Source organism: Eretmochelys imbricata, chromosome 6 (genome assembly GCF_965152235.1).
Source record: "Eretmochelys imbricata isolate rEreImb1 chromosome 6, rEreImb1.hap1, whole genome shotgun sequence".
NCBI classification, from domain to species: Eukaryota; Metazoa; Chordata; order Testudines; family Cheloniidae; genus Eretmochelys; species Eretmochelys imbricata.
The window spans coordinates 45,745,396-45,757,772 of NC_135577.1; the positions used below are offsets into that span (position 1 = coordinate 45,745,396).

General features: G+C 38.8%; 1 protein-coding gene across 1 annotated transcript in view; it reads right to left on the reverse strand.

The window, feature by feature from the left end:
* Positions 1–12,377, reverse strand: part of LUZP2 (leucine zipper protein 2) — a 330,898-nt gene that overhangs the window by 107,587 nt on the left and 210,934 nt on the right. Inside the window, exons 6-7 of the mRNA XM_077820267.1 lie at positions 11,714–11,776; positions 5,087–5,149 (exon numbers count right to left, since the gene is read on the reverse strand). Of these exons, the coding sequence (XP_077676393.1) occupies positions 5,087–5,149; positions 11,714–11,776 (126 nt within the window). The remainder of the gene's footprint in view (positions 1–5,086; positions 5,150–11,713; positions 11,777–12,377) is intronic.

Below are 12,377 nucleotides of genomic sequence, written 5' to 3' on the forward strand. Positions count from 1 at the left end.
CAGGGTTCCTTCCCCACTCTGAACTCTAGGGTACAGATGTGGGGACCCGCATGAAAGACCCCCTAAGCTTAATCTTACCAGCTTAGGTTAAAAACTTCCCCAAGGTACAAACTTTGCCTTGTCCTTGAACAGTATGCTGCAACCACCAAGCGTTTTAAACAAAGAACAGGGAAAGAGACCACTTGGAGATGTCTTCCCCAAAAATATCCCCACAACCCCTACACATCCCCTTTCCTGGGGAGGCTTGAGAATAATATCCTAATCAATTTGTTACAAAATCATCAAAGACCCAAACCCCTGGATCTTGGAACAATGGAAAAATCAGTCAGGTTCTTAAAAGAAGGGTTTTATTTAAAAAAAAAAAAGAAAGGTAAAAATCATCTCTGTAAAATCAGGATGGAAAATACTTTACAGGGTATTCAGATTCAAAACACAGAGGATCCCCCTCTGGGCAAAACCTTAAAGTTACAGAAAACAGGAATAAACCTCCCTCTTAACACAGGGAAAATTCACACAAAACAAAAGATAAACTAATCCGCCTTGCCTATACTGGTTGCAATATTGGAGACTTGGATTAGGATGGGTTGGAGAAGATTGATTTCTGTCTGGCCTCTCTCCGTCCCAAGAGAGAACAACCACATAAACAAAGAGCACAAAACAAAAGCCTTCCCCCCACAAGATTTGAAAGTGTCTTGTCCCCTTATTGGTCCTTTGGGTCACGTGCCAGCCAGGTTAGCTGAGCTTCTTAACCCTTTACAGGTAACAGGATGATGCCTCTGGCCTGGAGGGATTTTATAGCACTGTATACAGAAAGGTGGTTACCCTTCCCTTTATATTTCTGACATGAGTGCAATTACTGAATGATCTTTTTCACTATCCTGAATTTATATCAGGCCTACGTTTACATTTTGTATTTTTCCCACACACACAATCAATTATTTTTTCTTTATTTTAATTAATTAAAATATCTGATTTTTTCTCATCAATATATCAAGAAGCAACCTGAAAAAAAAAAGTTAGAAATGCCTGAAACAAACATAGACCTTGATTCAGCAAAGTACTTAAACTTCAGTCCCTTAACCACATGCATACAGTGCTTTGCTGAGTCAGGGTTTTAGGGCTACTAGTATAATTAAAATGGACTCAGAGAAACTGTAGCTGTCTTTGTGAGGTAATTTGCTGTACAAGTGGGGCTATAAAATAAGAGGCCTCTGCTGAAATTTGTCACTACATGCTCTTAGTTTTTCTTGTTTCAACACATGGAAAATTACAGTTTGCTTCTTTTAAAAATAATAGTCTCAATACTCTCCATGCAGCATGCTCTAGTGGATTGAACACTGGGCTGAGAGCCAGGAACTGGAATTCAGATCCCAACTGACACACTGACTGCCTCTATAGCCTTGAGCAAGTCATTTAACCTTTGTCTCACTTTGCTCACCTGTCAAAAGGTGATAATTAATTGTACTTTTGTGCCTTTAAAGGAGGCTATGAAGATTGATTTGTGCATATTTGTCAAGTGGTTTGAAAATATAAAGTGGATTGTAAGTGCTAGTATTATTATTACTTTAGATTTTATTTACTGCAACTGATAAGATGCTGTTGCAGAGTCAGGTTATATTAAACATTATGAGCTGATTCACTGGAGAATTAGAGGAGACACAGCTGCCATTTTATTTATTTTTTACAGCTGCAAGCAGAACAGAAATTCAGTGATGATAATGGTTACTGTTTATCCTGTGGCCTTTTGAAATAAATGGGAGAACAAGTTTCTGGTGGCCAATGGAGTGTTGGCCATGCAAAAAACCAAACCAGAACAACCAACCAACCACCACAACTGGCACCCTTCTTGGTGATTTGAATGAGTATAGACTGAAGTGTTCTCTCTCCCCTAGCGTCATCATGGTCACCCCCTAGAAGTCAGAGTTGAGGCTGTCTGTGTGGAGCACTGTAAGATGCTTCAACTGTTCTCTAGTTCTATCACTACACAGATAAGTTTATTCTCCAGAGCTCTAAGTACAGCACCCATCACAAGCACTAAACTAAATTTTTTAAATGGGGGAAATCTGCTCTTCCACTTCTTGGCCATGTTAGTAGCTCCTTATTGGTATAGCATGCTCCACCAATTACAAAATATGGGTCAAATTTATTTATGCTCTGTGCTGGTGGAAGATCCCAGTTGGAGGAACTTCTGTTCACAATGCGACAGTACCCTCCCTTCTACCAGAGGGACCAGAACTTACAGTGTAGCCCAAAGGTAAATAATGCTGCAGAAGACTGAGTGGCCAGTGTATGCAGGGATTCAGTGCATTCTTGTTTCTGTCCCCAGAAGGGATCCTACTGAACCCTTGGCAGAGAATGAAGGTGTCTTCTATCTGAGGAATGTAGTAGTAGGAACACCACCTGTTCTTCAAGAGGGCTGGGAATTTCTCAGCAATGACAGAAACCTCTAAAACTGAGCACAGAATGGTGTGAAAAACTATCAACTCACCAATGCAACCACAGAATTAAGATCTCTGCTTCAAACCTAAGGGATTATACTCCACATTTCACAATTTTATGTACACAACTGTTGTTACAACTGACAGTTTCTCTTAGGGGGGCAGTCCGTCCTTGAAGTACATGCACAGAAATTCACACATTTATTTTTTTCTGCTGTTGCTGGTATCTCACCTTGCAGTGCTACAGTAGAGGACTTTAGCCTAAAGATCCATTATTCTCTTTCCTTTTGTTAAGCAAACTTGACTAGTCACTTTATTAAAACAAAACACAAGGCAAAATTTCAAATTAAAAAGTGAAGGTTTCTTACAACTCAGCTCTGTCTCTAGAGATATTGTGGATTCTCTGGTAAATAGTGAGAGTTCTGCTTCATGTGTGGGATTCAGGAGTTCCAATGGATATTTTACAGTTCTTTAGCAGTTTCCATCTAAGGAGCTCAAAATGCTTTATGTAAATGTATTTATCCTCATAATATCCCTGGGAGGTAAATAACATATTATTCCATTTTGTACATGAGGACACTAAGGTACAAGGAGATGAAATTACTTGCCTAAATTCACGCTGGCTCTGGCACAGCCTAAAATAGAACACTCAACTCAAAGTTTAAGATCAGAAGGGACCACCATATTATCTAGGCTGACCTCCAGCATATCACATGCCAACACCTCCACCTAGCACCTAAAGACTAAACCCAACAACTGAAATATTACAGAAGGCTAAATTATGTGTCACAGGCAGAGAAGAGGAGGGACCAAGGTGCCCCAGAACGCCATGCCCCTGCAATGGCAAGAAAGAAATTGAGATGATCCTAGTGAGTGATCTGTATCCCATGCTGCAGAGGAAGGCGAAAAGTCTCCAAAGTCACTGCCAATCTGATCTGGAGGAAAATTCCTTTCCAACCTCACATATGTTGTTCAGTTACACCCTGAGAACATGCGCTAGAATCAGCCAGCCAAGAACCTGAGAGAGAGAATGTTTGGTGTCACCTCAGAAACCTGCCCCTGCATCATCCAGTATCCCATCTCTAGCTGTGGCCATCTCTGATGCTTTGGAGGAAGGAGACAAAAGACCCCAGATATGTTGTAGGGAAAGAGATCCCTTCCTGACCCCTTCCTGGTCTTCAGCCCTGTGCCTCAACCACAGGTCCATCCTTCCTGAGTGGAAGCATGGTCCACTAGATAGGGTAATGAACTGGGACTCAAGAGAAATTGGTTATATTCTCAGGTTGGCCACTGACTTGTCATATGACACTGGGAAAGTCACTTCATCTCTCTGTGCCTGCATTTCCACCCTTTGTCTTGTCTATTTAGATGATAAGCTTTTCGGGGTGGGACCATTTCTTATCGTTTGTTTGTACTGTGACTAGCTCACTGGGACTTGACCTCTGTTGGGCCCTCTAGATGCCAGCATAGTACAAATGATAGTAATAGTAATGAGCCTTCCTGCTGCAGGCAAATAAAATAAGCCTTTCCCCCTAACCAGTTTTTGATAATATCTTCCTTTCCCATCTTAAATTTTTCACCTAAAATCGAAACTGAACCTGAACTGACGTGGAGTTGATTCTACCTCATTAGCTGTCATTTTTCTAGCTCCAAACTAAAACCCTGGAGCTAGCTTAGAGAAAATTCCTCAAATTTCTTGTGAAACTGCCTAAAGTTAGTGAAAATTCAGATAAGGCTTTTCATGCCTAGGGCCTACCACTAATTCTGCTCCCTCATCTTCTAGGTTCCAGCAAAGACCAGAAGTAGGAAGTATGCAAAATTCCATGAGACATCCTGTTCTCATAATATTATCTGCCTGATTTTACAAAGGGGAATTTGGATATGTTTCAGCTGTGTATCAAAACTTTGGGGTATTTATGTGAATTAGACTGAACCTAAATTTGGTTTGCACATCCCTAATAGATACTTCATTTTGTTTTCAGGAAGTTGCAGAAAAGAAATTTCAGCAGAGGGGTATGTAGATGGATAAAAGCCAGATGCCTACAGGATAACATTTTATTTTCCATGTTTGTTACAAATTATTCAGTCTACTTGTCACAAATATTAGAATGCTTTTCTTTAAATGTTACCCTGCACAGCTTTAGCATGGAGGACTGCTAATCAAACAGAAACCACCAGGCAGCTGTAAAATGCTCTATTGCTCAATTAGAAAGATAAAAAAGCCCTTCACAGGAATCTGTGGAACAATGGGAGAGATTTGGGTCACTGGCAAACTACTGGCTGGGACATTGGTCTATGTAGGCACTTTAATGTAAATAATCATAAGCTAAATATTTTTTCCACTTTAATTTTAAATAATGATGAAGATAACAGAATTTTTGAAGCTTTGAAATCACCTCTATCTTTGCCACAGGAAGCATTGTAATACCGTGCATTGTCTCTTCAACACTGAAGTAGAGGGGATTTCAGAGAGCACATTATGGGAATGATGTCTGTGATTCAGAGTTTTGAGCTTCTTTCATTATGTTGACAGAGAAATGATTTCTCAGTTCTCCAGTAATAAAGGCAGTTATTATCCTACTGGATGATTGTAATGTTATATTGACTGTAAGTAAATACCTTAGCCAGCTCTAGAAATATAAACTCACCTTAAAAATCAAATCCTTTTTCCCATAGCGAAACTCCTTCAGCTGGGCTTGGATCTTTTTTGACTGCAAGTGGAAGATAATAAATTAATCTTTAAAATCATTTCCATTTGAGAACCTGTGGAGGAGATGACAGCAAATTCTGACAATTTAGCTCAGACAAAAAAAAAAATTGAAGCAAAATCAAAAAGTCAAGTTTTTTTCTCTCTCTCTCTTTCTTTTCATTTGAATGCATGTATATACATTCTTTGCAAGGACAGTATGTCTAAACCAATTATGGGACCCAAGGAAGAGTTAAAAAGTGACCTCCAATTAAAATACATTCACAAGCTATCACATTGTTACATACAGTTAGTTTAACTCATCCATTTCGGACACAAGATTTTATTAAATGTTCACAGCTAAGCATAAATGAAGGCAGCATGGGTGAGAATCTTCAGAAGTGTTTAATGATTTCTACTATTATGTGTTTATTTGTACTTTTTGTGACTCAAATTGTACAGATCGTATAAAGAGCTAGTGTAAAGTCAACAAAGCTATGCTGATTTATGTTCTCTGAGGATCTGGCCCAGAAAGGTTTTAGTTTTGTTTTTAATTTTAAGAAAAATATTTGTTAATAAACTAATTTCAAATCCATTTAGTCTACTTTTCTTATATATTTTAAAAAAAGTTTTTAAAAAGCAGAATCTGAACTATACTGAGTTCCTTTATCCACTGATATTTTCCTCCCCTTTATCTGAGCAGCCAGCCCAAATAAAGTATTTTCTGGCTTCACAATTGTAACAATTCCAAAGGGTCTTCAAATTAGATATTATTGTAAAGACCGAAGTACTTCACTGCCAGCTGTTTTTGAGTTTTTAATTGTTGTGGTGAGGTTTTTAACACCCTCCGTACCTCCATCAATTTGCATGTTTAATGACATCTTCATGGTATTGGACGGTCTCTGATATTTAGAGTTTAGTGGAATGAAATTCAAAACTCATCCCAAGTCCATTGAAAAGGGACATCAACCTTGAGAATGACTTATCAAAGGAGTTGGCACATTCCCCATAACTGGGACGTTTTAAGTCAGGACATGTCTACACTGAGCTTTCACCATTAAAAAAATTTGTCGCTCAGGGATATGCAAAAACCACCTCCCTGAATGACAGAAGTTTTAACCACGAAGAGCGCTGGCGTGGACAGCGTTTCTTCCGTGGGAGCTGCTCTCCCATTGGGGGTGGTTTTATTTGGTTGGTGGGAGAGCTCTCTCTCCCGGCGACAAAGAGCAGCTCTACTGAGTGCCGTACGACGGCACGGCTGTAGTGGCACGCCGCGGTAAGGTGTGCAGGGCAGACATAGCCCCTGATTGCAGGTCTTTCGAAAAGACACGTTATAATTTTGTGACAAGTTGTTGAGCTAGATGAAGGAATCACTGGGTGAAATTCTACAGCTTGTCTTAGGCGGGAGGTAAGACCAGCTAATCCCAATGGTCCCTTCTGGCCTCTAATCTATGGATATATGAAAAAAAATCCTAAGGCTCAAAACTTTTTGAATGGACATTTTAAAGTTCTAAGCTAACTTGGACCACTGCAGTTTTCTAAATAAATGTGTCATTTTTTTTTTTTTAATTTTTAATTGGTTTCACATGGTTATGAAGAGAAACCAGGTAAAACCTTGCAGCTTTGCTTTTGCTTTCAGTTTACAAGTTCATTCAGGCCTATAACGCAACATGAAACTCAAGAGTTTGAAGACCACTCACAAAGTGAAACTGAAGAAAAGGTTCACCTGAAACCTTGGTCAATCAAACAGCCGAGATTAGCATATTTCACCTCTACCTTCTGAGCTATCTTTCTATTCCACATTTCTTTTTCCCCTTATGGCCTCTATGTTTATTTTGGAGAACAGAATGTGCCAAGGCTGTATTCTAAGGAAAAGTCATTATGGCTCTGTGGACTACCAGATACAACCATTAGTACACTTCAATCTTATGGGTCAAATCTTGATCCAATTAAAACAATGGCAACACTGCGACTGACCTTAATGGAATCAGTATTTGGTCCTAAAAAAAGTATGTAATCTCTATGATATATACAGCTGCCACTGACCTATAGGAAAGTCTAAAATTCACTCCTTTAGAAAATTCTCACACTCAGTAGCTCAGGGGTAGGGGGTTTGCAGCTTTTTCCAGTCGCTAGTAGCTAACTGTTTAAGGGTTTGGACCCCAATAACAAACCATGGAGGTCAAATGAACACATCAATAGTAACTTTATATTACATATATGAAAATATGGTTGCTATTCCACACTGAATTATCCTAAGAAAGATGCCAGATTGGTGGGCACAGGTGTGAGGTATTATATTGTAAGTCAAGCTGGAGGCTACACTTTGAAAAGGAATTTAAAACCTTTGGCCCAGTGTTCCAGAGAGGTTGAAATCAACCTTCAAAGGGAAAATGCCTCTTGCCAGCTGTACAGCTTACATAGGATCCCTTGCTGGCTTCGCCACTGATCAACACTGGCATTTGTTAACAAAAAGAAAAGGAGTACTTGTGGCACCTTAGAGACTAACCAATTTATTTGAGCATAAGCTTTCGTGAGCTACAGCTTACTTCATCGGATGCATACCGTGGAAAATACAGAAGATCTTTTTATACACACAAATCATGAAAAAATGGGTGTTTATCACTACAAAAGGTTTTCTCTCCCCTCACCTCACTCTCCTGCTGGTAATAGCTTATGTAAAGTGATCACTCTCCTTACAATGTGTATGATAATAAAGGTGGGCCATTTCCAGCACAAATCCAGGTCCCCCCCAAACAAACCCACTCTCCTGTTGGTAATAGCTTATCTAAAGTGATCACTCTCCTTACAATGTGTATGATAATCAAGGTGGGCCATTTCCAGCACAAATCCAGGTTTTCTTCCCCCCCCCCCACATACCAACAGGAGAGTGGGTTTGTGTGGGGGGGTGTGGGGAGGGGTGGGGAGAAAACCTGGATTTGTGCTGGAAATGGCCCACCTTTATTATCATACACATTGTAAGGAGAGTGATCACTTTAGATAAGCTATTACCAGCAGGAGAGTGGGTGGGGGGAGAGAAAACCTTTTGTAGTGGTAAACACCCATTTTTTCATGCTTTGTGTGTATAAAAAGATCTCCTGTATTTTCCACAGTATGCATCTGATGAAGTGAGCTGTAGCTCACGAAAGCTTATGCTCAAATAAATTGGTTAGTCTCTAAGGTGCCACAAGTACTCCTTTTCTTTTTGCGAATACAGACTAACACGGCTGTTACTCTGAAACCATTTGTTAGCAAAGAGATCTTTTGTCATGTCTTACCAGCTGATGTCTAAGACCACATTTACCAGCTTTTTCCTGATCATGCTAGTAGAAAAAATTATGTCTGGTTTTATAATTGTTACTAGCAGCACTGTATCCCTGTGGCTCTCTGTCATATCTGTAACTGACTAACATTCTGAGATGGTGCCGCACACCCACCTTTCAATCCTGATGATAATGGCAGCTTTTTATTCAACACTAGACTGTTGATGCTGTGCTAGCTTTTAGTGTAAAAGTCCCAATGATTCTTAGAGAACAGCTACAGCAAAATAAATAAGTTTATACTTATGTTAGTATCATCCATTTGCTAATTGCACAACTAGCTGGTAAAATTAATATTCCTAGAGCTAATTTCATCCCTAGTGTAATTCCACTAAGTTCAAACATCTGCCACTGGGGGGATGTGTCCACCCTGTAACAGTTTATGGATGTAAGGTAGGATTCTGCCTTCTGCTGTGCTGGTGCAAGAAGGACACAGAGAATTTCTACCTTTCCTGCTCCCTTTGCAGTCAGCAGAGCAGGATTTCCAAGTAGCATTTAAAGGAGAAAAAGAAAGGGCAACCTACTACCATGCCATTCCACACACCGCAGCCTAAAGGGGTTTTGATCTACTAGCAGAGGGAGTGACACACCAGCATCCACCTAGTATGTATGCTTCATTCTGCATATTACTCCTCCTATTCAGAATAGAAGAAAACAGTATGCATTTCCCTGTTTTACCCCATTGAATCCTGGCTAGAGTAGAGCACCAAATCACCAACTGGGCAGCATCTCATCCTAGCTGTGCTGGCCAGGTTTAACACGTAATTCATAAAGGCTACCTACAAAGCTTAATGTTCTGGCACTTGAAAAGTAAAGCACATTCACAATCTGCTACCACAGGCTCTTTGTATAATCCAGAGTTCAATTCTTTGAAATTCCCTGATGACAACACATACTACACCACACTATACTATGAATTGTACTGTGCACTACAAGAGTTCCATTGATTCTCATACTGTACTGTATGTTAATAAGTGCTTTTCACTTAGTGCAGCCAGTTAGGTCACATATTGTTGGGCTAATAAATTAGTAGTTTGTTCATGGGTTAAATCCTAAATTCCTTACTTAGCTTTTACACAAATCAATTTCAGAATTGATTTGAAGGCAATTTACTAGGTAAAGGACCTCAGAACTTGGCACCATAAAAATAAGTGGTGTATTTCATGAGATGCACTAAAATATAAACTGCCTCCAAATTTAATTCTATTTCCTATTGTGCATCAATTTGAAAATAATGTGAGAGTATGTGGGGATTAAGTCTCCTACAATCTTCTTATTTGCGCCATAGAAATGAATGGAATCTCTACTGCTCTCAACTGTGATCATCCTATACAGAGAATTAGGCCTGTTGTTCTGGATTGCAGGCCACTGCCTCAGCCCTCCTTCAGAATGGTCTGCCATGCCTCCCTCCCTCCTTAGGGTGTCATAGAGAAAGTAGAGCTCCCCAGTATGCAAAGGGAAGTCTGGCATGCTTTTGCTGCCTGTAATCCCTAACCCTCCCTTGTGAGGTGGAACGAATACAATTCTCAGCACTTTAGGTTCTTCTGTGTCTCCAGAAGCAGGAAGACACCAGCTGGTCCACAAGGAGCAGTGTTACAGTTAGCTTTCTTAACATCCATGAGTATGATTCACAATGATTCTCCCGCTGTGCATTTTGATGAGAACTTCACCTTAGCTAATCTGGTCTCTCATGTAAACACATATTGAGATAGAGAGGTCTTTTTAAAACTTGAGAGATACGTCAATGAGAATTTTTAGAGAGGTTGCAAGCAGTTCTGATTCTGACCACTTCAAACTCCCAGGATAAAGACAAGATTTACTGGCAATATACTGATTGACACTGATTTCATATCAAACACTGGAATGTCAAATTCCGTGTTTTCCATTTAAATGTAGATATCAGTACTGGTTTATACATAGTTATGTTGCGAATATTCTAATGTATTTCAATAAGATGCAAAACTAATAGAAAAAAATCAAGTTAAATAATACTAAAAATTCAAGATGTGATGAACCCTGAGCAAAATTAGCAAGAGAGAAAAAAATAACACTGTCATATTTTTAGGCCAGGACTTCAACAATTCAGTAGTACAAAGGGAGAGAAAAATACATTTGAAACCAAATACTGTAGAGTAAACCAGAAAGATACTATGATGTAGCTTGAGCAAAGTGAGAGAAAAGAATCTATTGCTTCTGACTGCTGCAAATTTCTTAGATATGATGGGCTAGATCTCCCGCAGTGTAGCTCAATTGAAATCAATGGAAATCAGTTATTTAGATTATGTATCTGGCTGTATAACTTTGAAAATACAAGTTTTCAAATCTGTTTCTGAATTAAAATGTACTTGATTCAAGTGTGATAATACTGTGGTGTTCTAGCAACATGCATTGACTTCTGCAGACTCATTAGACTGAGAGAGAAAAGTTTTATTCTTAGATCATCTTGCCTATCTTCTTGGCAATGCATAATTGTTCCCTAGAGTACGCTATTGTTGATGACTCTTCTCTATTTTTATGCTTCTCCAGTTTGACTTCACTGAAGTTACTCCTGATTTACATCACTGGGGCTTGATTCCTATTTGAGAATGGTGGGAATCAATAGTAACTCATCTGAGTACTCCTGTTGACTACCGGGAACTACTCGAATAAGTGCATAACTTTACTCACTTCAATAGCAACCATTAGTAGCTAGCATGACCGTTCATATGACTAAAAATACTCACATGCTTAAGTATTTGAAGAATCAGGGCTTTTATATTGTCTGTATGAGATTCCCAGCTCTTTGGCAGAGGCACCACTTCTTATTCTATATTTGGTAAAATGCCATGCATAGATTTTTAAATCATACACTATTTTAACATTAAAAATTATTTCTCCAGTGCTTTATTTAGAATTCTTTATTCAAAATTACTCAGACAATGGAGTTATTATTTCTACTTTTTGGTATTGGGACCAATGGAGAAAATCAAGGCTTTTGATCCTGGGATTCGGCAGACAATCTCCCCCGATGACCTCAAATCTAAACGTATGGATTTACTTTGTCTAAAAATGGAGACTGTATTTTGTTTCCTGATGTATGGTTTTGTCATGGGAGCAAATGAGAAGAGATTTTAGATGCATGGACTCTTTGAACACTAGCTGTAGCTACACATGAAGGCTACATTATCTAGCCCAGAGTCTCTGTGTGAAATTCTTTATGGCAATCCTCAACATTCTCTTTCTGTCTCTCTGCGTGTGTTAGGATTAGAACAGTAAGAAACTCTACTCACCTCTTCTGCATGAATACCACAAAGCTTGTTTCCCGACAGGAGTTTGTTTTTCAGGCTTTTGTTCTGAGAAAAGAACATGGTTTTACTATTGAGAGGTAGTAAAATATTAAGGAATCCTTTAAATATTTTAACCTGTTGGTTTTATTTTTTACTAGATATGATCTTCAAGATGTTAGTCAGGCCACATATAAATATGAAGCCAAGATAAATGTAGAACGGTACAGTAGCATCTTCTCTTCTAAAATTCAGAAGGCCTGTGGTTTTTGCATTAAAATATTAATTCACAGAGACAGAACTGCACATTGTAAACTTTCAAAACACTATATGAATTAAGCTGAAAGACATTTATTTAATCTCAATATGATGAGAAAAGACAATGGACCAGATCCTCATCTAGTATAAATCAGCATGACTGAGCACTAACTTCAGTGGAACTAAGGCAATTTACAGCAGCTGAGGGTCTGGCCTAGTATCCCACCATTGAACCCTAAAGTCAAGATTTAAAGATTCTTTTCATTGTAAAATTGTTTAATTTAAAATTGGCAGAAAGTCTGAAACATTAAATGCTGAGTCCCCTCATTTCACTCCTACCATTCAACCTTCTTTTCTACCATAGCAGTTTTAAATCTCACTTTTTATTTACCGAAATGAAAATTGATTAAAA